The sequence below is a fragment of the Theobroma cacao genome, chromosome 9 (genome assembly GCF_053813885.1).
Source record: "Theobroma cacao isolate CCN51 chromosome 9, ASM5381388v1, whole genome shotgun sequence".
In the NCBI taxonomy this organism is placed as follows: Eukaryota; Viridiplantae; Streptophyta; class Magnoliopsida; order Malvales; family Malvaceae; genus Theobroma; species Theobroma cacao.
Genome location: NC_142647.1, coordinates 4,506,210 through 4,533,457, shown reverse-complemented (window position 1 = coordinate 4,533,457; position 27,248 = coordinate 4,506,210). Strand labels below are relative to the sequence as shown.

The following is a 27,248-nucleotide window of genomic DNA, read 5'->3' as shown; positions in this document are numbered from 1 at the left end:
GTTAATGTAACCGACGGTTCCAATAGCAACCGTTGATTGATCAGCTCAGCCCTTAGGGGGACTCCTTCCCTCTGAACCAACCGAACAAACGTCGATCCTTTTTTTTTTTTTTTTGCAAGAGGGGGGGAAATACCGTAATACCCCTTAGTAACCCCCCCCCCCCCTGCCACCTATAAGGTTAAAGGAAGAATAGCAGCTTCTGCTGCTATTATTCCTTTTCTAGTTTCCCCTAACCCCCCTAATTTCTCCTTCCCCTACTTTCCGCCGCTCTAACTCTCCCTCTCACTAAACCCTAAACCAACTGCCACTAACAAAGTTGGCTCTCTTCCATTATTCAACTGGTGCTTTTCAGTCAAAATTACTGCCACTGCAAGGTAAACCATAGTTTTTTTTTTTGTTAGTTATTTTGTCAATGTGTCATTGTGTTTGGCTGTTTGTTGGCCATGGATTGTTAAGCATAAAACTCTCTCAAGAATTAGCCCAACGAAATTAATGTCATCTACTGCCCATGAATTGTTAATCATTTGTTGTTTATGGATCCTTAATCATTATTAGCAAAGACCATTATTAGCCCATGGATTCTTCACAACCCAAGTTAACTCTATGGATCTTTTACAGTCCATGTCAACCTTCACAGCCCAAGTCAATTCCATGGAATCTTCATAGCCCAAGCCCAAATCAAACTAAGCCCACAGTCTATAAAAATCACCTCGAAATCGACTAAACCGACTACCTTAAAAACTGATCAAAATTGATTTTGAGAGGGTGCGATTTGGTCGGTTAAAATGGCTGAAATTTTTGATCAATTTTCGAAATAATCAAATCGAAACCGACTTTGTACACTCCTAATGACAAGCACGTTTTTCCATGATTGAACGTGTTCTCCTAAACAACTCATAAGAAAGCATTCCTACTCAGTATAACTATGAGAACTTGAAAGGTAAGAGGAGATTTTTTTGGGACACCCAGTAGAGATTACTCTGAAAAGCTTTCTCTAAATTCCTCCAAGCTTTTCCCAATTGCCGTTATTCGTCATCTCTTCCACCTTTTCTCATCCCTCACCACTTGCCACTCAAAGCACTTACGCTTCAAAGACTGCTCCAGTCTTCCTCTTTGCCGCCTCTAGCGCATCCCGATTCATTCATTGCAACACGTCATCTCTCTCTAACCAAAAGAACCCTCTACACCACCAAAAGTCATTTAGAATATCATGCATGAGGAAAAAAAATTTTGAAGTGTTCCAAGAAAAAAAAAACATTAAATGATTTTGAAATGTCTCGTGATGAAAGGTAAGCATTTGATAAATCATGTCACGACCCGGAACTCCCATCAAGCCCGTGACAACCGTCGCTACGTCCCGATAGGCACTCATTACCCCGAATGCCGATCGGAACCCCGCAAGACTTAGCATCAGCTTCTGCATCTCCCCGATGAGCGACAGTTATTAAATCTTGCATTTCAAGAATCATAAGTTGTTTCCAAATCAAAACGATAAAATATTATTTTTTGACTCACAAGGGCATTTTCGTCATTTTTCTTCGATAATATCGAAACTCGCCAAAAACATTGTGTAAAAGCTAAATATGTTCATACATATTTTAAATCAGATAATAAAAGTATAAAATTACTTTTACAATGACACGTGGGCCCCCAACTAACCAATAAGATGTGAGTCTGTGAACCTATAATTTTGACAATGCAAGGCTAACTGAAGTCCTTGATGCAATCGGCTATCTACTAGCTATCTCGAACCTGAAATGTAGGGAATTGAGGGTGGTGAGATTATAAAATCTCATTGAGTAAACAGACACCATCTAAACTATCTAAAGGCGAGTAAATTGAGACAATTTAAATAAGTCATCATATTGTAATTTCATTAATTTTACACTCATTTCAACCAAATAAAATCAATCCATATAAATCGAGTAATTAACTTGGCTTATGAATTTCTTAAAACTTTAGCTCGTGCTAAAACTCACACTCGGTGATACCTTTTTCAGGGCATCCAACCGAGTCCGCCAAGGCTATTAAAATTTTTGTATACACTTAAAATATATTTTTAGCTTGAGAAAAATACAGTCGTTCCTTAACGTTGGCTGAGTTCCCCTTCACGTGGTGGTTTGGCGTGAAGTGAACCCTAAGCTTTACCCCAGGAGATACCCTACGCGTCTTTCCGTTCGAGGTAAGAATATAATGGAGTTTACCGTGCCCCTCTAATAGGTTGGTCCACAGAACCCCCTCTGCAGTGAATAATTAATATATACTCCATCAATCAATAAAATTCATTCTAGCATAAGATGGTAATTTATCGCAACCTAGCCTCTCAAGGCTGAATACACAGTATAAATAATTCTAACACCAAAATTAGTTTAGCCATTCATGCTCATATATTGTCATAAGCCATTAAATTTAAAACCATAAATTTACAACATAAGCAGGCAGTCTCCAATTACTCTATTTTCAAAACCAGTATTCGATTTTTCAAAAAATTTATAAAATCATTTTATAAAATCACAATTTCTCTTAAAACATAGCAATTTACCATTTAAACTCATTTTTCATAAAATCACACAATTATATAAAACTACTCTAGATAATTAAGATGACAATAAGTTTACTCACAGTTTTCGAAAACTAAATTCGAGTACTCCAACTATTACTCATCGGGTGCGATTTCTTTGCCCTTGTCAGAGGATTCGCCACCTTGACAAATTGCACAATTAAGAGGTTTACAACTTTGGTACTAAACCAAAATAAACTAATTTATACTACTAATGCATGATATGAAGTGCAAAATGTCTAAATTTTACCTAAACGAGATGTTAGCCTATTTCGGTCTTTTACCCAATAAATCGATATACGCGTCCGTTTAAACTCCAAATTAATTTTTTTCAGTTTCTATACCTCAATTGCACCCAAATTGACTTAATATTTCTCAATGTGGTGCAAATTATCAGTCTCGATAATAAATTACGAAAATACCCCTAGTGGGTAAAAATTAATATTTTTGCTCCGAAAATTCTCGTTATTTTTCTAGGCTCATAATTCATCATTATTCATCATAATTTCTCAAATAAACATCAAGATCAGCAGACAATATTTCCCTAGAAAATTCGGCATAATGGGTTTCAATGGGAGAAAATTATTTATCTAGCTTATTTTTGCTATATTTCAATATAACCTAACTAAAATCACTTAATTCAATTAAAATCAACCAAAACTCAAGTTCAAAACTCATCCATGGAGGTTTGGCCAGCATGGGTGTCCATTCCAACTTTCTAATTTTGCATGAAAATGAGAAAAAAATGTATGGATAGTGAAAATCACAAGGAAAATCAATGAAATTTACCTTTTTAATGCTTGATTTTCCCCAAAATTTTCAGCTAGGGTTCTTATTTCTTTTCCCCCTTTTTCTCTCCTGGTTTGGACGGCTGAAGAAGATGAGAATTCTGGAATTTTGACATTTTTAAAGGCTAAAATAATATAATATTATTTTATTCATTTTTTTGTTTTATTAATTCCTTAAATTCTAGCCATCCATTTTATTTCCAAATTTTCACCATACACTTGTCCCACATATCCATAGCTTAGATAAAATTCTCAGACTTATCCAAAGTCTTGGTGGAGTAATTTTTGAAATTTACACTTTTACCCCCGTAAAAGTCAAAAATTACATTTTTACCCCAAAAATTGAAAAATTACCTATAGACATATTTTTCATCCCTTATACTCATACCATTCTCCAATTTGTCAAATTTGATCTAAATTCTCTCAAAGTCTCAAATTTTGTCCGTATGTGAAAAAATTACGATTTTACCCCTACACTCCAGAAATCACCGAAATTAAACTTTTTCACTACCAAACCCTCAAATTAAACTCCAACAAGTTTAATATAATCAATCTTAATCAAACGGGATTAAAATTTTCCATATTCGTCCTCAAGTGGTAAATTACCATTTTGCCCCTAGAATACTTAAAGTCTGGATTAACTCCATATCGGACCTCAAACTCTGAATCCTCATTTTAAATCAACCCATGGGTTTTAGTTTTCTCAAATTCATCCTCGATTCTCTGTTTAAACTAATTCAAAACTTATTTGACTGAACCGTACTATTAGGGACAATACAGTCATTTAACTTGTTTTTCGGGGCAATTCAATATACAAACATGCTATCCAAAGCATGTGAATGATATATCACAGATAATTTAGGGTCGGGTGTTACAAATCAAATTACCGCATTGGTAAAGAGTAATACATATGTTTTTTCTTCTTTTTGTGTGTAAGGGTAAATTTCCAATATTGTTGATTCCAAAATACAATTAAATAAAATCATTAAGATCCTATTTTTTTTTACATATGGGAAACCTTACCAACATTGTTATTTTTGAATCACTAGATTCCCATTGCTTGGATCAACTTGAATTTCAATATTAAATTACACAGAAAAATAATAATAATAATTGGATATTGTTCCTTTTCTTTTGTGTTTGATTTGTATTCCCTCATGACTTAAAAGTTTAGAGGTAGGCAAGTCTGTTGGAAAGTTAAGAAGTGGCATGGTTCAATGTTTATCAAACTCCTTCTTCCCTTTAAAAAGTTTTAAAAAGGAGCTGTATATAGTTTATTAACTAAACTCCTTTGAGGCGGCTTGTTGGAACTTGTCAACTTAATTTTTCCCTGAATTAATTTCTTCTCCATTTCTGTTTCATTTTGCCTTTTAATATTCTTTGCGCATCCCGTGTATTGAATTTTCCTGTTAAAATCCAGCTTGCTTCCCCACCATCAACAAATATCTAGAAACCTTATTTTCATACCATTCTCCTTTTGGGTCGAATTTCTTCAGAGATTTGTTGAGCAGTCAGATTAGGAAATTTTGTTATTCCATCTTTGTCTGCTATATAGAAACTTTAAAAAAAAAAAAAAAAAGAAAGACACAGAATCTTAGGGTCTACTCTTAATGCTAAAATTTTCTTCAGCGTAACTTCATGGTCTTTGCTTATTAGTATAATTCCCAAAAAAAAAAACAATTTATTTGAGATTCGAATATTCTTCAAATAATTGAGCATGTGGGAATTAGAAAAACATTTAAAGGAGATGTTGCATAATATAATCCAACAAAGAAATGAGAAGATAGTGTTAAGGATTTGGATTTTGGAGTATATAATTTCTTAGGAGCATTTGTTTTTAGGCATAGTTGCTGTTCTGGACTACAGCTAAGCTCCCTCTATATATTATACTCAGTACTTGCCTTTTGTATTATTTTTAGTATTATAGGATTAATACGTTATGTAATTTTCTAACATTGACGATGATGATGACGACTGAGGAGTTGGTTTGTGAGAAGAAAAGCAAAGAAATAGAACCAATAAGATGGAACTGATGATCCCATTGGATTTTTCAATCAGATTCTACTAGATAAACTATGTATGCCGACGTGCAACAAAGAAAACAACTAAATATGCCGACATCCTATTGAAAATACAGTATTAGATTGCCAGTAGCTTTACGGATTACCAACATTGGAGGCATTGATCAGAACTTGGAAGTCCTTAGAGACAGAACAAAAGCAAGTCGATGAGGAGAGGCTTTGCAATTTTTATTAATTTCGTGGTGGTCAATCTTATTCTAACTTGGCTGTTTCGTGTTTGGTTAAGCCCTTTTGACTTATACCAATACCAGGGGCGGAGCTTCCTAATGGAATGGGAGGGCCAATTTTAAAATTTTTTTATTTTTTTTAATTTCCTTAATGATCTCTTCCAAATAAATTTTTATTTAATAATTAATATAAATAAAGAATAATAAAATAATTTCATATGCCTAACTCAATTTTAAATTTTTTTATTTTTAAAAATTTATATTATTTTTATTTTATTTACTCATATGTTTTAAATTTTTATAGATTTTTTTTTCTTTTATTCTTTCTCTTTTCTTTATGATGTCATATGTAGATTCTATATTCTACTTATCATATTCTTCTTATTTTTTTATTATGTGAATTTTATTTTTCATGATTTTTATTTTTTAAAATAAATAAATTATTATATAATTCTCATATATAAGTTACAGTGTTGCACTGTTACTTAAAATTTCATCAATATATTATTTTTTATTCAAAACAACCAATGTCTCTTAGCATGTATATTGTAAACTTTAAGTATTAAGGATATATATATATTGATAGAATGAAATAATTATATTTCTTTCGATATAATTTTATTTATTATATTTATTTTTAATGCCTCTCAAAATAATTTTTTAAATTATTTGATAAAATTAGAGTCATTATGATTAGCATATTGCTAGTGAAACCCAACAAATAAATTCTAAACTAATACGTTAAACCTATCAAATTTACAAAAAAAATAAAAATGAGTCTACTAATTCAAACTCATTAAGTTTTAATATATATCTAAGCTTATCATAACATATTATATCTTAACAGTTTAACTTAATAGTGTATTATAATATATTATATCTCAATAATTCAATTCAATAACTCAATATGTTAATTAGTAATTTAATAAGTAAATAAAAAATAAATGAAGAGTTAGAATATACAAAGTAGAGAGATAATTCATTTAAGTTTAAAAAATTATTTTTATTTTATTATTGTACGTAAAGAGTGAGAGAAACTTATTTTATAATTTTATTCAGTCATATATATAAATGATATCATCGTTACTATTAATATGTATTTTTTTATATTCAATTTGTTTGAATTTAATTCAATTTTTTAAATTAATAATAATTAAATTATATATAAATTTTTTTTATTTAATATTTTTTTTATTTAATTAAAAAAATACATTAACTCCACCTCTGACCAATACCAACGTTTATTAATGACTTGCTTTTTATGGATGAAAGCTCCTTGCTCTGTACCTCTTGCTCAATACTCTCGCCATGTTTTAAAATATTCTCAGAAGAAGTCACTGTTAGAGTCCGCGTGTGAGAATGACGAGGATGCCCACTTTGCGGCAATATTTCCCAAACGTTGACTGCAACAAGACCATGCAAGAAAACAATTTAAATAAATAAATAAATTCTTAAAAATGTGACACACACGTCACCAATTGCCGACGGGGTCAACCACCCTGAATAGCTATAGCGGAAAATAACGTTTTTTTCTTTTTAAATTTCAACGCAGCATTGTTTGTGAATTTACGTATTAATTTCCTCGAAGTTTAGTAAATCTGCTCTGCTTCCACTCTCCCCCTGTGTTTAATTACGAAAGCGGAAGAAAATGTTCTCTAGTCACGAAATACACTTTGGATAAACGAGAGTGGACAAATTAAATATTAATTAATCAATTAACACGAAATATATCTTCTTCAAAGCATGACGTTATTTGGTGAAAATCGGTGGCTTGATTTTTGTCACATGTATCGTTTCGACAAAGCAAGTGCTTGTGCCATGTCAAATGTTTCAAAAAATATATAAATTATTTTAATTTCATATTTATTTTGAAAAACACAAATAATAATTTAATAACAAAGTAATATCAAAATAAATTTAATTTTTACAGAATTTATATCAAGAAAATATATAAAGTGATCGATAACAATAAAGATATGGTCAAATTTGATAAGAAAGAATGTCACGCATTTCAATCTCATTTCAAGCAAGTAAGAGGATTTTATAAAATTTATAAACATGAGTGTTACACATCCTATTAAGTTAATTTTTTTAAAAAAATGATAATGATATCATGATACTTTTTATTAAATTTTTTCTTTGCATGAATTTTTCTTATAAATTCACTTGTTGATATCATCACTTTGTTAACTTAATAACAAATCTTTTTTAAAACAAAATAAAACAAGTAGGATGTAAATGTGAAAAACACTTGTTCAAGTAACTTGGTTGATTGGTTACACAAATGTGAGTCAATGCAAAAACAAGCTAAGACTATTATGTAATTTTGGAAAAGCAACGATTAGAGATGTTAGTCAAAGATTTGATAAATAATTCATTAAGATACTAAGAGCTGTTAATCTTGTTTTAAACACTGAATAGTTTTGTTTTAAATATTAAAAATAATGTATTTGAATATTTACCTCATTGATTAATGTATGATTTTTTTATTTAAAAAATAAAGTTTAAATTTTTTTTCTAAATTAAAAAAAATATTAAAAATAACTTACATGATTTAAATCTGTTTAAAGTATCTTTGCTCATTAGTTGAAACTTGGTTTGGATTAATCAAATTTTAGGTGTGACCTCGGTAGAAGGAAAAGAAAAAGGTTGAGGTTCCCTAGTCGCCAACCCAATCAAATCGAAAGACTAATTGACGATCTTGATTTTTGACCAATAACTTAAGTTTGATTTTGACCCACGCACTCTGCGTTCATTTTAAATAAAAACATTCCCTGCCTTCACAAGCTACTGCAGCCATGCTGTTTCCCTCCTTCTTTGCTTATTAATTAATACTACTACTACTTAGATGGCCACTGTCTACTAGCCAAATTAATGGCTCCTTCATCAACAACTTGTAGAAAAAAAAAATTGTGATGCAGGCTCACTTCCATATTAAAACATGAAACATGCACACGTATATAACAAATAAGATTTACAAGTATAATACTAAAAGATACTTATAAAATTGAATAATATAGATATAAAATCGAGGCTTTTCATCATATAAATTGAACAAATAAGAATAAGTTAACAAGAAAATTATCCTAATGGTATCTTTTGGTAATTAATACTATTTTTTCCCGAAATTCCAACCAATTTATATATATTGTTTTTACTAATATTATTAAAAGGAGTTAATGTACATAAAGAACATGTGTTACACATATATTAAAAACATCAAATATATAAGATAAAGTAAAAAAGATGTCAAGCACAGTGATCAGTACTTGACTCAGCTGGAAAAGAAATGTAAACTCTTGCATACCTTTATGGTCTCAGCAATAAAATTCTAGTCTCATTTGTATATGTGTGGATGAAAAATCAAAAATCAGTTTTCTCTTTGACAAGAAAGTGGGGTTACAAAGCAATTTCGTGTCGCAAAGAAAGGGCAGTCAAGAAAAGTGGTGGGAAATTGGCAGTGCAGGGGCAACGGCAACCGTGAGCAACACGAACAGGGAAAGAGGAAAAATATACTTGGAGCAAAAAAAGGCGTGTGCATGACCAAAGCCATGACTAAACACTCGTTGACTATTATAATACAACACAACAAAATCCCAGGGCGTGTGTGTGTGTGGAGATTTAAAGCAATCTCGCGTTTTTACATGGAAGCCTTACAAGCTTACTTTCTTTGACCAATCTCATCTCTCTCTCTCTCTCTCTCTCCCTCTTCTTCTCTTTGTATATCTCCAACCTCCATTTTGTAAGCTTTCGAACTTATGGTCCCCAAGCTCCAGCTGGTTTCCCGGAAGGAAAGGGGATGACCTTTAAGAAGCCCTACAGATTTTCCATAAAGAATTCCAACATTTCAAGCTTTGAATCCATCAAACCAATAGTGGTCTTTAACCACGAGGCCTATAACCGTTGAATTAGACCCCTTTTTTTAATCCATTTATAATCCAAAAACCATCTCAGTTGATAGGTACGAGATTTTGGAGGACTGCCGTGGCCGTTTGGGGTAGGATTTGTACGTATTTGAAGGTTTAAGTGGACTCATACTTTTTTCCCTATTAGTTTATTGTACTATATAATAAGAGAAAGGGCAGTCAGAGTTAGTAACATCTTTTTGATTTACTCGAAATCTTCATTGAGAGAGAGAGAGAGGAAAAAGGAACATATCTGAAGGTCTGATTCAGGGTATATACAGGTAAAGAGATCATATGCCAGTCAGTCATGTCTTCTTTGCTACATAGGATGCTTGATTGAAATGGTTTAGTCGTCCTCTATATGGAGTCTGTCTGTTGGTATTATTTCAGATTTGTTCTGGTTATAATGATTCTGAAGTGATTTCCTTTTTTTTTTTTTTAAATCTTTTTTGGGTTAGATCACTTGACATTCATGATGGCAGTTGCATAGGACTTGATGTTTTTCTTTTTCATTTCCTTCAATTATTGGAGTTAATGATCAGTTGCAACTTGCAAATGCTTTGCCCTTTATCTTTAGCTTTAAGCCTTTAACTTCGCCTTTTTCAATTTTGTTTGGGTCATGAATATACATTGTTTGTCATAGCCAAGGTCACATCAATTTCGAAAAGTGAAGACGAGGGAGGAGGGGGGATTCTGAATTCTTACCGACCAAAATGTTTTGTTGAATTCAAGTATTCAAATATCAATGAAATTAACAAGATGAAATCGATTTCAAATTAAGTATTCGTCTATGGACTTTGTGATACAACAATATCTAATTGTTTAACACGGAACTGGCCATTTTCCTGTAAGAGTTTTGTCTTTTACAGCTTCATCCCATCTGTATTATCTTGTAATTTAGTTTCTCAATCATGTTGAGCAGGTACACGATTGTCTTGTCCTAAAACCAAGTCTGTTTGATAATTGAAGGCTTATGGGATTGTCACTTTCCTTGCTTCTATCGGCCTGGCAACAAATTCTTAGCCACAGGTTTTTCGGTTTGGCCTACAACATCAGTCTCAGTTCAAAAGATGGAGAGGTGACCTTGAGGGTAAATAGCTTCAAGAGAACAGATTCAGAAACCATGACCAACTCAATTGGAATTGGGTCGGATAAATTTCAAAGAAAAAATTCGATAACATTGAGAGGTTGCAAACCTGATAAAGTACTGCTTGAAAAAGCTTTTTCTTTCAAGAATCTAATTCAAGATAGTCAGCAGTCAGGTTCAAATGCTTCGAATGGGCTTACGCATAAGCCAATGCCCACACTCTCTCTACCAAAACCAACGATATTGTTCTCACCAAGACCCGTTAGTGAGCTTGATGCGGCTGCTGTTAAGCTTCAGAAAGTTTACAAGAGCTACCGGACTCGCAGAAACCTTGCAGATTGTGCAGTGGTGATTGAGGAGCTATGGTGGAAGGTTTTAGACCTTGCAGAGCTCAAGCAAAGTTCTGTGTCATTCTTCGATGTTGAAAAACCGGAATCTGCAGTTTCACGGTGGGCAAGGGCCAAGACAAGAGCAGCCAAGGTGCTTTTTAACACATTCAGATGCTTTTCAAGTTCCAACGACAATTTTATGTTTCGAGTGACCTTTGTGCCCCTTTCTTTGATGTAATAATAATGTTATTTTCTTCCTTATTAATTGCAGGTAGGAAAGGGTTTGTCCAAGGATGAAAAGGCTCAGAAACTAGCCCTTCAACACTGGCTTGAAGCTGTAAGTCCTTCAAAATATTTTAGAATATACCGTTAACTTTGTAGCTGCAACTCGAACTTGGGTTTGAAAGGCAAGAACTAGATGTCAACAAGTTTTTCTTGATCCACATTTGAGCCATCATGGAATATAGAAAAGTTTTTTCAAGACTTTTTGCAGACAAATAATGAAGAAATGACGAGATCCTTGAAACTGTTAATGGATATTCAAATTTACTTTTAGATATTCAACAGTTGAAAAGATATGGGGCTAAACAAATAAAGACATATAAGACTTTATCCTCTTTGGTTCATTCAGTTTATCTAGACAAAATTTGCAATATCTATAATCTAACGGTATGGCTGCGCCTTTCTCTTTCTTTGTGTTCTTACAGATTGATCCACGACATCGTTATGGGCATAACTTGCACCTATACTATGACATTTGGTTCTCAAGTGAGAGCACACAGCCATTCTTCTACTGGTAATTATTTTATTTTGTTGTTCGCAGCCTTTCAAAATTCTACTACCCAATACTTAGAGAAGTAGGTGTAGTAGATTAGTGCTCATCACATCCCCCAAAGTCAAAAAGTTCAATGTATACAATCTAAAACTTTTTCTTTGTTTTCTTTCTGAAAGGTTGGATGTTGGAGATGGGAAAGAAGTAAATCTTGACAAATGTCCGAGGAAAAAACTACAACAGCAATGCATCACATATCTTGGACCAGTACGTTCTAACTAAGACCACTTGACAATTTGAGTTTCAATAATAGCTGCCTATGTATACAATACAATAATTGTTTACATCTATCAACCTTTTCAATAACTATTTGCAGAAAGAAAGGGAAGAATATGAGGTAATAGTTGACAATGGGAGGCTTATTTTTAGGCAGAGTGGCTTACCGGTGGATACAGCAGGGAAATCCAAATGGATATTTGTCCTTAGCACAACTAGGTCCTTATACGTGGGTCAAAAGGAAAAGGGTAAATTCCAACATTCTAGTTTTCTGGCCGGAGGTGCAACCACCGCAGCTGGAAGATTAGTTGCTCGTGATGGAGTTCTTGAGGTACGAACACACTCATGCATGCATGAACGTAATTGTAATGTCTTGTTCGTATAATCCTTGATAGTATTTGTTACTCACTTTTTGCGTCATTGCTTTTCAGGCTATATGGCCATACAGTGGTCACTATCACCCAACGGAAGAGAACTTCATGGAATTCATTAGCTTCCTCGAGGAAAATCATGTAAATCTCACTAATGTTAAGGTAAACTCTTAATGCCCTTACTGTTTAATTATTATGGGGTCAAAAATTAGTTAAGTAATACAACTCTCTTGCCTATGGAAATTGGATTTAATCTATAAAATCCTCTTTCTTCAATTGGCCTTTCAATTAGTATAGGAAACTTCTCCATTTTCCAACCAGATACTACTTGGATAAATTTGCTCATGGTGCTTGCAATATTATTGTTTTTCTTTACAGAGGTGTGCTGTTGATGATGACTACATTTATGGGCAAGCCCCAGCCGAGGAACCCAAACCAGGATCAGTTGTCGGTTCTGATGAAACCAGGAAAGCTGATGTGCGTGATGGAGCTGACAGCATCAGGGGGGCAACAGCCACAGATGATAATCACCAAGATGAAAAGACTAACACCAAGGGTGCCAACGCGGAAGCACCGGTGTTCCATCTGGCCAAGAGATTGTCATACAAGTGGACCACGGGGGTTGGACCCCGTATCGGGTGCGTGCGGGACTACCCTAGCGAGCTACAGTCGAAAGCACTTGAACAAGTTAACCTGTCACCTAGGGTTACTCCTGGCCTCGTGAAGTATGGTCCAATTCCTTCGCCGCGGCCCAGTCCAAAGATCCATCTTTCCCCAGGCATTGCAAGCATGGGTCTGCCAAGTCCGAGGCCCATAGCAGCAGCAAGCTAAGCCAGTTTTCCGAAGGAGATGGCCTACTAGCTTGCATGCTCAAGGCACCGCTCGTGCCGAAAGAGGACTTGGGAGAATTCACGTGGGAAGATAACAAAGTTACTGACCAAAATATGCATTCTTTATTTTTTTTATTCATCATTTTTAAATGTAGTTAATTTCCTAGATGTAACTGAGCCAGGCAATTTTTGAATCCTACTTCTGGCTAAAGGTTTTTAGTAATAAATAATCGTGAAGATTATTCATGTATTTGTACTTCTTGTTGTCGTATAAAAGTCGAATTCTTTTTAAGCAATTTAAATCGAAATGGAGAGTCCACGTCGAGGTGGTCACGTCTTTCTTGTTAAAAGGGACTGAGGTAATAATTATATGTGCACGACAAGAAGAAATACATGCATAAATCACCTTTTGCAGAAAGCCAGAAGATCGTGGAAGCCATATCAAACCTCACAGTCACAGTGACTCATCAAATCATAACTGAGACAAACACCTAAATACGCATTATAAATGTCAAAATCATTCTTATAGAATTCTATTTAATAGGATCAAGGTTCAGAGTATCTTGATTAGGGATATCGATGGAGCGAGTTTGGAGTGGGGATCTGCTTCAACTTTGTCCCCATCCTTGCCTTCACGGGGATCTAGAGAGGAAGAAGAAGAATTCCCGCTCCACATTAATTTATTTCTTTTATGAAATTAAAATATCATATTTAATTTTTTTTAATTTATCAAATGAAAATTCATCTTACAAATTTTGACCAAATAAAAATTGTATTTAGTTTAATTTTATATTACATACTTTTAAAGTAATATTGTTGTTATTTTATTAAATATAAAGGTGTAAAATAAATTAACAATTTATAAAACTATTATATTATGTAAAATTTTTTATTAAATCTATGCATAGTGAGAGCTGGGCGGGAGCCATTTTATTACCCGTCCTGGCCCAGACTTCAATTTTCCCTTTTATCTGCTTCGCGTCGTCACATTTCAATCCATCGGGGTGGATAGCGGTGAAATTGACGAACTATTGCTACTCTCCTAACCCCTAAACTTAGGCAGACACGGACACACAGCGCCAAACCTTCCCATCTCTCTAGCTGGTCGGTCTATGCAAGTAGCGTAGCCATGCTAGGTGGGCTGTGTGCACCAGTGGCTACTATGACACTGCCAGCTTAAATGCTAAACCACACAAGCCACAATCATCTCAATCTAAAGGTTGATTTTTTGTTCTTTCTTTTTATTTACTGTAACTTCCCTTGTCACGACTCATGACCAACGCAATGTTTCTCCAGCAGTTTCATGCAGGCTGAAGTACCCCTTTTTTCTTTATGCTTAATCGATCGGAATTAACCAGCATTTACTACTGCTACTACTTTTTTTCTTACTGTGATTAAATAGCCTTTTTTGTCTTGACTCATGTCCAAGCAACTTCTCTTCTCATGCTATAATATGCAGAAGCAGAACCTGCTGCTGAACAAGCTTCTTTTTTCTGTTTTTTCTTTCACTTTAATTACTTTTGCTCCATCATCAGTGCTGACATTAGGAAGTGAGAAGTGGTCTGCTGAGTAGTGAATTATACAGTAGTAGTATATAATAAATGAGGAGGCAGCGCCACCTTAAGCTATGGGGTTTCCCGAAGCTCGCCTGAGGTTAACTTTCAGCAATGGCAAAAAAAAAAAAAACCCTGGTCATAACCTTTCCCCTTTTGCTAAGCGAATGAATAGGAAAAAAAAAACATGGTTTGGAGATATATATTTACAAGGATTTGAATTTAAAAATTGGAACTGATTCACTCTTTGTTCTTTTTCTCCTTAAAATGTCCGGTTATCAGCTTTCTGTTTCTCATGAAGTGATTCCTATCTTTGTAAATCTAGCAAATTATTTTGATTAAGCACTTGCTTCTCAGCCTTTGCTTTTATGTGTTTATTAGTTTCGTTGCATCCCTACGAAGATCGATATGCATGTTAAAAGTAGTGTGTGATCAATTCGTGAGCAGTTTGTTCATAAATTCATCTTGAGGAATGCTTACTTTCTCAACGGGTTATTATTCTCTTTCCTGGTTGAAATCGTTGCGCTGTTGCTGGCTGTTGCCTGATGTATATAAAGGTCTAATGAACTTAAAGTTTGATCTTGTTGTTACTATATTGTTCATTTTGTTTGATGTTCATTTTAATATTTTTGTTCATTCTGTTTGATGTTCAGGCTTTAGAGCTTAAGATTGAAAGTGCAAATTGAGAAAATGATTCTTAAAAGAAAAAGAAAAGAAAAGTTGGAACTGATTTATCAAACAAATATTTTTTCTTCTGACGTGAAAGTGTTAGGTCTTCGGATACAGACAGCAACTTTCTGATTTGGGCATTGTTACCTGCCTTGCCATGGGGTTGTACTACTACACATTTCCAACAAGTCCAAAATTCAAATTTACAAATATATCAACTGCTTCTATTTATTTGATCATGACCTTTTATTATTATTTTTTCTGCCATAAACACTTGTTGTCCATTAAGATTTATAGAGAAACTTTGTATAGTTAGAAGTCCTGAGAATTAATTAGAATTTAAGTGTGCGGTTGACAACTGTCTCAATGCCTCCGCCATACGTACGTACGTCCTCGTGCTAAACCTGGCATGACCAAACACTAGGCTGTAGTAATGTTTGTGTATATATTTTATATTGTAAATAATAAATTAACTTTTACATGTAATCAATTGACATTTTGATGGGGAAAAAGAAAAGCGAGAACAGATCAATTAATTATACAGGGAAGAAGTCCAAAAATTAGTGATGAGACAATGATGTGAGACAGTGAAAGAGCACGACTTTGAATGGAGCAGCTCTTTTCAAAGAAGACCACTACATTTGCTCTGCTGTCTGACCAGTCGCCATTTAATCACTAAAATCCACGCTTTTGTTGTTAAGCCGATGGTCCTGATTAAAGGGGTCGTGTCTGTTCCTTATCAAACCAACCTGTTCTGAAATTGACCCAACTTGCGCTATTTTACTTAAAAACTCTCATTTTCCTTTCTTTTATATGTGTGTATGCCTTGACACAGCGCGTAGTTTCCAATTATCCAATTGTACTTACTTCTTTTCTAGTCAAGAGATAGCGCTCTGCAACTCTGCAGTGTAGGCACGCAGCCTAAGGATTTTTACTGCATTTCCAAGTTTCATAGGGCTGGCGTTGGGCTATTACTAGGGCCATAAAACGGGAAACCATCCTTTTGGGAATGGCCACACTATCAGTGCCTCAGTGCAAGTTTGATTGATAGTTTCGTTTATTCAGGAAATAAAGAAGGCTAAATGAAAAGTGAATTGGTTTCGATAAAAGGGGAATGATTAATTTTTTTATGATTGATCGATTTGTTTAATTCTTTAATAAAATTAAAATGTGAATTTATATTATTTTATTTTTATATTTTATTAAAATTAAATTAAATTAATTAGATGTTGATAAAGGGTAATATTATAATCTATAATATAATATAATATGATATAAGACAGTGGATTAAATTTTAATATTATATCTAAATTTAAAAGTATAGATCTATGTAAGAAATCAATCTTATAATAGATGAGAGTAGAAACTCATTATGTAAAAGGCAAGATTAAGTCCTCTCTTCTGTCTATAATAATATAAAAATATCAACTATTGAAAAGTTAAAAAAAAAAGAAAAAAACTAACAAAAAAAAGAAAATATTAATGCATTGAACACTAATAGTTAGTGTAATTAAAATTATTTTCGTTATCAATCATGTATCAAAAATTAAATATAATTTTATATTTTTAATTTTTATTAATATAAATTATTTATGCGTACACGAATTTTATGTACTTTTACTATAGTAGTTAATTGATGAGGGAAATGTATATGTTAACATAAACAATATAATTAACGAGTAAAAAGTACCCATAGCAAAGTTGTTCTCGGTGCTACTAGCAAATATAAGAGTGCCCACTGAACAAATAAAGAGTTCTAGATATATACGTATACAAGAATTTTCAACTTACTGTTCCCTTTCAAAATCTACTACTACTGATAGAGTTGTCAAAAGGAAAAAGGTCCATGATCAGGAAAGCAAGTGTTCCCTAGACCCTAATCTGTTTGATAAGAAAGGTAGAATAACTTGTCTGTGAAGCAAGATCTCTCCACCAAGACATCTGGGGGGGAGAGAGATTTGCCTAGCTCCTTTATCCAATTTGTTTTATTTGTATTTTTGAACGAATATAGTGGATGGTGCTTTTCCCATATTTGGCTTTTTTCTATAAGATTGCTCTACAGAGTTTCCTATTCCTAACTGTTCTGCTTGTCCTCTTGAACTGAGCCCTCCTCTCGCTCTCAGAAAGATCGTCATCGCATTGAGATTGGAGGGTTCTGAGGAAAATGAAGCGAAGAACGTGTTATTTTCTCATTGTTGCTCTGCATATAATAAGCTGGATTCTAGCATCAACCAGGTCTTTAGCATCGCATGATGTTGCTCCTCAACAAGGTTTGTTATATATTCATTCATCTTAATGTACTGCAGCTCCATTTGTCTGATTCACATACTTTTCGCTAGATAATTACTTTCTTTGCCAAATTTTGGCTTTTTCCCCCTACTTTCAGCGGCAAAAGTTTCTTTATAACCTTTTCCTATACCGGTTCTGGCTATAACTTTTTCGTTAATGTGGATAAAAGAATCCAACTCCGAAAGATTTGGTTTCACACAACTTTTCCCTTGTCAATTTCTTCTGTTGGTGTTTTACTAATTATCTAAACTTGATCAAACAGATAAAGTTCCAGAGTTCAAGGGGGGTCCCATTGACTCTAAACAGGTTCATTAAGTTTACTGTCTTCCTTTCTATTTTCAGACGTGAATGATGATCTTGTTCTCTTTTTGAGGTTTATCTTTTGCCTAGTTTTTGACCTTCGGGGTTGTTCTTATATTTTGACCTTTCAGGGTCTTGAAAGCAAGGGTGGAGTCGTTTATGGGAGCGAAGAAACATGTAGTAGAATGCTGGGAAGACTTGGATCAAGGCCACCAAACTGTCGGCGCAAGTGTGGACGCTGCACTCCTTGTGTGGCCACTCAAATTCCTGCAACTTCTGATAAACTGGGAATTCAATATGCCAATTATGAACCTGAAGGATGGAAATGCAAATGTGGCTCCACTTTCTTCAATCCATAAATGTCTGGGGTCAATCCCAACAGCTTTTCTAGCTCTCCTTCTCTCTCTCATTATATGTGTGTGTGTCTTTGTATATGTATATCTATCTGCATTGCCCCATGTAGTATACTCAATTTCACTTTTATCTTTCTTTCTTTGTTTCTGCTCTTTCTTTTTCTTCTTCTCTTCTTACTAAAAAAAAGGAAGAAATTTTGGGTGTTGATCTTCTAAGGTAGCTACTGAAATACATGGAAAAGATTTCAAATTCATGTTCAATTTATGTTGGTAATGGAATGTTGGGAACAGCCATGCACCACATATCAATTTAATCATATAATAAAACTAGTTGAAAATTTTTTTAAAAAATTCTTGAACAAGGTTATATTTTGTTTATTTAATTTTCTTTATCTGGCTACGTACCTTATATATCAAAATTTGAAGATAATTAAGTTCAAAATCGAACGTTGTGTCCACAAATGATAAAGGATAATCTTCATCGTAAGGTATGCTTCGGTATTAAGATATATATAGGTAATAATTGATTTTATTGTAAATGGAAGATTGATAGAGTAATTGTATGCCTTATAAGTCGATGGAATGTGGAAATTTTGTTTTTGTTTTTTGGAAGGCTATGGAAGTACATTATTAAAGCATCACGTTGAATGAAGACTTTTCTTACTTGAAGGCACATGGAAATACATTATTAGTATTATTTAAATCATTACATTGAATGAAGGCTTTCTTTACTTATATATTTATGGTTGTCATGAAGTTTTTGTAGTTGGTCAAATTTGGTAAACTTGTCCATTCAGTGAGTATTCACAAGTTAATTCAATTATATTTATATTTTAATTAATGAGATCTATTGTTTATTTGACATATAAGAAACATAATCATTTAATAGTTTATTGAATTTATCAATGTCCAATCTTGAGAAAATATTAATTATAAAGATTTTATATTTTTATAAATATATGTAATAGTTTTTATATTTTTTAACAAACCATGTCTAGTTATGTGGATTTTATCTCAATAGTTAATACTAACAATTGTAAACATAAAGTAAACAAATATTTTATTTAATTTAAGGATTAAACTAGCAATAATGTATTTGTATGTTTAACCAATTGGCTTATAGGCATACATTAATTTTAAGTATAATATTCAAAAAAATTAATTAACTATTTAAGAAAATTTAAATAAATTTTTATTCAATTAATATATGTATTTTATTTTAGATCAAATAAAGTATTGATTAATTATCATCAATCAAATTATCAATTATAATTTTATATCTATGTAATGCTGACATGATACTGATGTGGATAATGAAAAATATGATGTTATCATGTTTTTATGTCATATTGATATATTACATCATTATTCATTATAACATGTTAACATGTCATATAAGTATTATATTAATATCATGAAACATAAATTTACATGTGACGTGTTAATTAAGTTAATTATTAATGATAAAAGTTATTAGATTTAAAATAAAATTACAAATACTTTTTTAGTTTAAAATAAAAATATAAAGATTTTATTAAATACAATAAAAATATAAAAACTTATTTAAAATTTTTTGAATAGATTAAAGACTTTTTTTATATATTATGTTTTAATTTTATCAATTTCCCAATTGCATTTCGAATATCAATTATTTTCGTGTAAAGAACTAAAGATACATTTGACTAATTTGTTAGTGTATTATCCCGTGCCTAAATAGTAGGGTTCAAATCCCTCCTCCCCCAATTAAAAAAAAAAAAAAACTAAAGACCATGTTCTTATTAAAACAGTCTTAGTGGATAGATTCCCAGCTTATCTTTTCTAGGTACATGTTCAATCTTAATGTCACATCTCTTGATTTTCTGTATGGTTAAGGGGTAACAACTGAACACATGTCTAAACCAGTTTTGAAAACTTTTTCTCTTATCATCTTTGCATCAAATCAATATGTATTGAAATGATTAATAATTAAATTTTAAATTTACATTAAACAAGTTCAAATTAGGTTTTGATCTTACTCAAGGAAATTTTTTTTAATTTTTTGTTGCGTTTTATGTAACATATGTATGATAGGGCACAACTCATGAAAGGTTATTTAAATTAATTTTATGAGAATTCTATTAAAACTGATTAAATAAAATAAAAAATTTAAATTTATAGAGTGAAAGATATTGTTATAATAAATAATATGTACAAAATTTGGAAAATTTTAATAAGTTTCGATATTTTTCAAAAAAATATTTTTATTAAAACTTATAATAAAGTTTTTATCATTGAATATAAATAGTATTTTTGTATATATATTATTAAATTTTATTAATGCATAAATCTTAAAATTTAAAATTAATTTGTATTTAATATTTTTAACTAAACATGTACAAAACTTAATTTAATGAATTCTATATAAGTTCCTCCGGTGTCATCTTCTGGTGGATGTAGCCATGTGCTGCAAGTTGAACTCTGGGCTCGGCAGAAATTCCTCATTTTAATGGACCCATGGCCCATGTTCAATTGGATTGTAGACATTTCAGACGGCTCAATTGGATTTTTAGCTGGGGTCATATTTGCGCCGAGAGCATGCATAAACTAAAGTGGTCGGATAAAAAGATCACGTGGCGAACTCACTCCTCCGATAGATTAAAGACAGATAAAAAAGCACGTGACGGGGGAAGCCCTCCCCTTGACAGTGGCGCGAAAACACCTTTTTTTACTCAAGAGGAACTTTCGCATCCTTTGCACGCGTACTCAACACGCGTGGCCTAGCATCTCTCGGTCTCTCTCTATCAAACCCAGAAATTTATTTTTATTTTCATTTTTTAAAAAAGAAAAAGGAAAGCAAGAAAGCGAGGAAAAAGAAAAAGAAAGAGAGAGACCCACACATAACAAAAACACACACATCCTCCGTCATTCGTTCGCTTCGATTGGATCAAATCCATAATGCGAGAAAACAAAGTTTATAGAGAGAGAAAATATGCAAATTTATCTGTTTTTAGAGAGAGAAGCAGAATTATGGTTTCTTAGCGACGTCTCCCCTCTTTCGATTAACCTAACCTAACCCTAGTGTTTTTTTGTTTAATTTTATTTCTCTTTTGATTTAAAACAAACACGGAACTCTAGATCTTTTTGATTTTTCTGTAGAATTTTTTATTTTTTTTACGTGATCGAAAATTTGGATGTGTTGGAATTGTCGTTGCGGTTGATTCGGTGTTTAGTGTCACCGTATAATTTCCTCGCTTTTTTTATTTGGGGGATTTTCGAAATTAGGGTTTCAGATTATTGTTAGGGTTTCGAATTTTATTTCTTTCTTTTTTTAGTTATTTTAAGTCGAGTTGATGGAGCCTCGTGTGGGTAATAAGTTTCGTCTTGGTCGTAAGATCGGTAGCGGTTCTTTTGGAGAGATCTATCTGGGTTCGTTAAATATTCTTTTTCGTTTTATTTTTCCTTTTCTTTTAGTATAATTTGGTGATTGATTTTTTCCTCTGCAGGTACGAATATTCAGACGAATGAAGAGGTTGCCATTAAGCTTGTAAGCAGTACTTGCTTATTTCTATTTTTGTTGAATTTTGTATGATTTTCTTGTTTTTGTCGTTTGTTTATTTCTAACTGTAGTTTGTTGCATGCTAATGTGTTCGTTTTATGCAATAGCAATGTAGTTGTTATGCTGGTTTACGTTTTAATTCGATCCTGCTGTTCATTAGATTTCTTGTGTAACACGATCATTTATAACTTAGTGATGCAGTTGAGTCATAGTTTATGTTGAAGCAAAAAAGTGTAGAAATCTGCTATAGTATAATTAATTGGTTTCTAGATAACGTGTAGCGGAAAAATAAAGAAAAATGCTCCTATTTAAGTCAAGTTTGATTCCAACTTATAGTAGGCCATTTGAGTGTATTGTCTTGGATAGAAGTATACTGTTCATGGGAAGCATGACAGTATTTTGCTTGACCTGGTGTTGAATATTTTTTACAGCCTTTTTACAGTTTTTTTGTTTTTGTTAAACAAATGATAATCATAGTTTGTGGACTCCCTTTATGCAAAAAGGGAAAACAGTGAAGCAAACTATTAATTAAGTTTTAACAGGGTGGGATTATCATATCTCATCAAATGGAGGATCAAATTAGTTCATAAGTAATTTCTTTTTATTTTCTAATGGTTGGCTGGCATCATAGTGGATTAGAAGAATATACTCTGTGTGGTTATCTCCCGAGATCAATAAGGTTCAACTGCATGACTTCCTTTTTAAGTCTTGATTATCATGGTATGTACATTATTCTCATAATTTTCTTGATATTCGGTGCGAATTGATTGAACGTCAATCAATGATACTTATTAGTTTTTATGAGGGGGTGTTTTCATTTTGAATAAGATAATTAACTAATAACTTTCTCCTTGAATTAATGGTTTGATTCAATTAATTCAAAGTTCTAATGTTCTGTACAATAATTGCTTTCGTATATTTAGTAATTTGATAGTGATTTTCTCCTTTGATGCTGTTGTTTTAACCATAATAAATTCTTTTGGTGTATGAGAAAGTTGATGACCTTTTTTATACTTTTTTTAATGATCAGGAAAATGTGAAGACTAAGCATCCTCAGCTGCTATATGAATCAAAGTTATACAGGATCCTGCAGGGAGGAAGTAATGATACTTTGAGTTGTCTTTTGGTTTTCTAGAACATAAAGTTCTTGTTTCAATATTTCATATTTATAAATCATACTGTTTCTTATGACTGCAACTGTTGACTTTCCCCTTCTTGATTTTCCTCTTGGCAGCTGGGATTCCAAATGTGAGATGGTTTGGAGCTGAGGGAGATTATAATGTTCTGGTTATGGATTTGCTTGGACCTAGTCTTGAAGATCTATTTAATTTCTGCAGTAGGAAACTCTCATTGAAGTCAGTTCTCATGCTTGCAGATCAAATGGTAGTTTCGTTGAATTTCATGCATCTGCTAATTCATTTCCTTTATTTTAATGTCTCATCACTTCATGCGATTTTGATTTTTTTGCCCAGATCAATCGTGTTGAATTTGTTCATTCAAAATCGTTCCTACATCGAGATATTAAGCCCGACAATTTTCTTATGGGCTTGGGAAGGCGTGCGAATCAGGTTTCTGCATTCTGGTCAAAATATCATTATGATATATATGTCTTTTTTTTGGTTATATGTTGCAGGAGATTTTAATGTTTTATTTCTTTTCACTTTCACGTAGGTCTACGTCATCGACTTTGGTCTGGCTAAGAAATATAGAGACAGTTCAACACATCAACACATTCCTTACAGGTGAGAGGAGTTTGCATGTGTGTGATCTATTGTATTTTACATGTAGTTTAAAAGGAGTGTATTGGTTCAATTCCCCCCAACCCACCACCCCCCCCCCCCCCCCCCCCCCCCCCCCCCTCTTTCCCCTTAAATGGAAGAAATACTTTTATTTAATCCCTTCTTTATTTCACATCTTCTTGAGTTATTTACTAATAGCAATATGGTCATCTGAGCTGATTCTACTATAAGATTCTCTTGATTTCACCTTTATTCCTCACCTCCTCGTTTAGAAGGGGCGACTTCTAAAGGATTCCCATATTTTTTCTGTGACTATTATAGATTTATGCATACAAATCTACCATATATTTTTGGCATGAAAATGTTCACAGAGAAATGATATTATACTCAGTACATACCTCATGTCAATGTGTGAATGAATTAATATGATGCAAAAAAAAAAAAAAAAAAAAATTCAATCATTGGACATTGCTGATAAAATAAAGTTAACTTTTATTTTGGGCTCTATTACCTTAGAACACATGTTTCCATTTCCAGTTTTGTTCCATAATCAGTCTGCAATTTAATTTACCTGTCTGGTCCTGGTTTGTTTTGTCTTCTGAGTTTTGGGATTCTCCAATAAGGTTGGTTATAACATTTTAACTTATAGCTGTAATCTTTTAGCATGGCATTTATTTGTGATTTTCCAAGATGAAGCATTGTGAAGAACTGTCACAAGGGTAGTACCTGTACTTGTAGTGGTGGACATGATGATGCATCCGACTTCTTTGCTTTGCACTGGCATGTTCTATGTTTCGATATTCTTTTTACTGATTCTTCTGTTGATAATATGTGGTGGATGTCCCTGGCCAATATTTTATATTCTACCTGGTAATGACTGTTTCAGGGAAAATAAGAATCTGACTGGAACTGCAAGATATGCAAGCATGAACACACACTTGGGCATTGGTATGTATGGTCAATGGTTTACTTCTGGTGTCTTTTCTTTAATCTATAGGCCTTTCTTTGAGTCGTCATAATTTTGATTCTTTCTGTCCTTGTATACCATGTAGAGCAAAGCCGTAGGGATGATTTAGAGTCTCTTGGATATGTGCTTATGTACTTCCTAAGAGGAAGGTGATTCTTGCTACCTATGCTACTTTTTTGGTTGTATTGTGTTCATTTCCTTAATAGTTTCTTTATTGATGCCTTGTCTTTTAAAAGTCTTCCTTGGCAAGGTCTGAAAGCTGGAACTAAGAAACAGAAATATGAGAAAATTAGTGAGAAGAAGGTGTCTACTTCAATCGAGGTAAGGATGTCGTTAAATATTGCAGTTGCATTAGGTTTTGATAAAGGGAATTTGAAGCAATAGAAAGAGGTAGATATGTGGCTTAGAGGTTCTGATTTTACATTCAAAATTGTGACTGAAGATTGATGCTGTTTCAGGCCTTATGTCGAGGTTATCCAACAGAGTTTGCATCATACTTCCATTATTGCCGTTCACTAAGGTTTGATGATAAGCCAGACTATGCTTATCTTAAAAGAATATTTCGTGACCTCTTCATTCGTGAAGGTTTGAATTTACAGTCTTAGCAGTACATGCTATCAACATGTGTTAATTCCACAGATCACAGGGACATCACATCTTCTCATTGTTCTTGTTCATTGCTGAACAGGCTTCCAGTTTGATTATGTCTTTGATTGGACCATTTTGAAGTATCAGCAATCACAGCTGGCAACTCCTTCAGCTCGAGCCGTTGTGAGTGCTTAGTAGGGTGTTTTACTTATGTTAGTAATTGGTTGGGAATGCATGTTTTGTAATGCTTCTCTTTGTTAGGGCCCTGGTGCTGGAACAAGTTCTGCCATGCCCCCTGCAATTGCTAATGCCGACAGACACACAGGTAGCTGGTGCTCCTTTCATATGATTGATTACTGAGGTTTTGATTACTCAAGTGTGCATGTTTACATCCACACGCGCATGCACAATGTTATTCCTTTCCGAATTTCTTAAAATTCTATTTGATATTTAATAAGAAAATGAAATACATGCATTAGTATCAATTGTCTGATCGCCTTCTTTCGAGTTGAAAAATCAAATTATGCTTGGAATTATACCATTTGCATCTCTTTGTTGCAGTGGGGGAGGATGCTCGAGCAGCTGGTTTGTCATCCATGGATTCCTCTCGGCGGAGAACATCAGGACCCTTGATGACTTCTGGAAGTTATGCAAAGCAGAAAAGTCCAGTTGCAAATGACCCTGTAATTACTAAAGATTCTATGGTAAATTTTTATGATTATGTGGTTATGTGCATTGCACATGTATATAGTTATTTGAGATTTGCTATCAATTTTGCATTTTATTCCAGTTACTGTGATGCGTCTTTTTCCTTTTAGGATATATCTCTAGCTTTCATTTGTGGTGGTACATGACGACCAATATTAGGATATATCTCTGTCATCTGCAAGTCCCTTTTGAGTTGAATTAGGAGGCTTGGTAGTCATATACTTATGTCCAAAAGTTGGATCTGTGCTTCAGTTTCCCTGTACAACATTTTTTAATAGCAGATTTTGGTAATTTTGAACTGCTCCTACGGTGTAGTCCCATTTCCTTTTAGCATTAGCATTGTATATATCATTTTGTTCTTAACTTTTTAGTGCTAATTTGGATTTTACTTGGATTAAGTTTATGGGGCAGTCGGGTGGATCCTCTTCGAGGCGAGTTGCTGTTTCTAGCAGTCGTGATGCATTTGCTGGTAGTGAGGCTGAGCCCCAGCGTTCTCGTACAACCGATGCTAGCCCTGGAGCATTGCACAAAATTTCAAGTCAACAACGAAGTCCTGTTGAATCTGCTGATGCAAAGCGGACATTGTCTGGGAGAAACACCTCTCATGTCAAGAACTACGAAGCTGCGCTCAAGGGAATTGAGGGCCTGCAATTTGAAAGTGATGAGAGAGTTCATTATTAAATGCTCAGCTATATGAATTGTTGTAAAACATGAAATGGTTGATGTACTACTACTACTACTACTACTACTACTACTAGTACATTTTACAAGAGAGTATGTTTCCTTCTTTGAAGAAAGAGGGGGTGGCGGCTGAGTTTTCAAGGAATTTGTAACTTGGGAGCTCCTGGTTTGATCTGAGTGCACCCAAAGCATAAAGTTGTCCGCTGATGGAAAGCTTGTGAAGTGAAAATTGACTGCATCAAAGTAGTTGCCTGTGAAGGCTAGGCGGTGTGGTATGGCTACTATTTTCCTAACAGTTTTTAACTCCTGTTTTTGTGGTGTCCCTTTCATCTTAAAATATCATATGCTTTCTCAGTCATCTGGGTCTTGAGGTTTGAAACTTTTATGGCATTGTAAATTGTGTACTGTATTCATGTTACTCCTTGTTCTGACGTTTTCGTTTTTGTATTACCGCTTCTAAGCCAAATCTATATATTCTTTTTTCTTATAGCGTCATATCTATCTTTACATACAAACATATTACGGGAAAGTAGGATTGAAGGCAAGGTTATTCTTGTGAACTTAACAGCAGAAAGCGATAATCGATTAATTGTGAGCATTGCTTTGCCTCAGGCCTGTTCTTGTTTTTCCTTTCATCTTGTGGGATTTTCTTATTCCGATGACCGATTGGAATTGACCCTGAGCTCCCCGTTCCTACATC

General features: G+C 33.5%; 3 protein-coding genes and 1 long non-coding RNA gene across 6 annotated transcripts; 3 read left to right on the top strand and 1 right to left on the bottom strand.

Moving 5' to 3' along the window:
• Positions 1-1,960: 1,960 nt before the first annotated feature.
• Positions 1,961-3,453, bottom strand: LOC148760639 (uncharacterized). Its single transcript, XR_016028182.1, has 3 exons — positions 3,350-3,453; positions 2,623-2,703; positions 1,961-2,240 (listed from the first exon to the last, which is right to left on the bottom strand). It is a non-coding gene; the product is annotated as an uncharacterized LOC148760639 (long non-coding RNA).
• Positions 3,454-9,251: 5,798 nt separating this feature from the next.
• LOC18588368 (calmodulin-binding family protein) lies at positions 9,252-13,462 on the top strand. Its single transcript, XM_018126441.2, has 8 exons — positions 9,252-9,782; positions 10,424-11,068; positions 11,189-11,254; positions 11,625-11,713; positions 11,869-11,956; positions 12,066-12,296; positions 12,397-12,498; positions 12,715-13,462. The coding sequence occupies exons 2-8, from the start codon at positions 10,475-10,477 to the stop codon at positions 13,165-13,167; spliced, it is 1,623 nt and encodes a 540-aa protein (XP_017981930.1). The 5' UTR covers positions 9,252-9,782; positions 10,424-10,474; the 3' UTR covers positions 13,168-13,462.
• Positions 13,463-17,191: 3,729 nt separating this feature from the next.
• Positions 17,192-18,580, top strand: LOC18588367 (EPIDERMAL PATTERNING FACTOR-like protein 4). 2 transcript variants are annotated; one of them, XM_018126442.2, is made up of 4 exons: positions 17,192-17,285; positions 17,512-17,658; positions 17,940-17,983; positions 18,109-18,580. In XM_018126442.2, the coding sequence occupies exons 2-4, from the start codon at positions 17,553-17,555 to the stop codon at positions 18,334-18,336; spliced, it is 378 nt and encodes a 125-aa protein (XP_017981931.1). In that variant the 5' UTR covers positions 17,192-17,285; positions 17,512-17,552; the 3' UTR covers positions 18,337-18,580. The 2 variants fall into 2 exon arrangements, with proteins under 2 accessions (XP_017981931.1, XP_007012785.2); XM_007012723.3 differs by lacking the exon at positions 17,192-17,285 and having other exon boundaries at positions 17,295-17,658.
• Positions 18,581-21,159: 2,579 nt separating this feature from the next.
• Positions 21,160-27,043, top strand: LOC18588366 (casein kinase 1-like protein 1). Of its 2 annotated transcripts, none has more exons than XM_007012722.3 (14): positions 21,160-21,735; positions 21,813-21,853; positions 22,896-22,965; positions 23,100-23,248; positions 23,338-23,433; positions 23,537-23,607; positions 24,491-24,552; positions 24,657-24,720; positions 24,808-24,892; positions 25,030-25,156; positions 25,260-25,342; positions 25,421-25,484; positions 25,721-25,842; positions 26,267-27,043. In XM_007012722.3, exons 1-14 carry the CDS (start codon positions 21,660-21,662, stop codon positions 26,546-26,548), a joined length of 1,392 nt encoding a protein of 463 aa, XP_007012784.3. In that variant the 5' UTR covers positions 21,160-21,659; the 3' UTR covers positions 26,549-27,043. The 2 variants fall into 2 exon arrangements, with proteins under 2 accessions (XP_007012784.3, XP_007012783.3); XM_007012721.3 differs by having other exon boundaries at positions 21,163-21,735; positions 25,721-25,863.
• The last annotated feature ends 205 nt before the right edge of the window (positions 27,044-27,248 follow it).

Coding starts and splice junctions, on each gene's coding strand:
- LOC18588368 (XM_018126441.2), top strand. CDS start 10,475: ATGGGATTGTCACTTTCCTTGCTTCTATCGGCCTGGCAACAAATTCTT. Junction 11,255..11,624: donor TTCAACACTGGCTTGAAGCT/GTAAGTCCTTCA, acceptor GTGTTCTTACAG/ATTGATCCACGACATCGTTA. Junction 11,714..11,868: donor ACACAGCCATTCTTCTACTG/GTAATTATTTTA, acceptor TCTTTCTGAAAG/GTTGGATGTTGGAGATGGGA.
- LOC18588367 (XM_018126442.2), top strand. CDS start 17,553: ATGAAGCGAAGAACGTGTTATTTTCTCATTGTTGCTCTGCATATAATA. Junction 17,659..17,939: donor TGATGTTGCTCCTCAACAAG/GTTTGTTATATA, acceptor TTGATCAAACAG/ATAAAGTTCCAGAGTTCAAG. Junction 17,984..18,108: donor GTCCCATTGACTCTAAACAG/GTTCATTAAGTT, acceptor TTGACCTTTCAG/GGTCTTGAAAGCAAGGGTGG.
- LOC18588366 (XM_007012721.3), top strand. CDS start 21,660: ATGGAGCCTCGTGTGGGTAATAAGTTTCGTCTTGGTCGTAAGATCGGT. Junction 21,854..22,895: donor AAGAGGTTGCCATTAAGCTT/GTAAGCAGTACT, acceptor TTTAATGATCAG/GAAAATGTGAAGACTAAGCA. Junction 25,864..26,266: donor TAATTACTAAAGATTCTATG/GTAAATTTTTAT, acceptor ACTTGGATTAAG/TTTATGGGGCAGTCGGGTGG.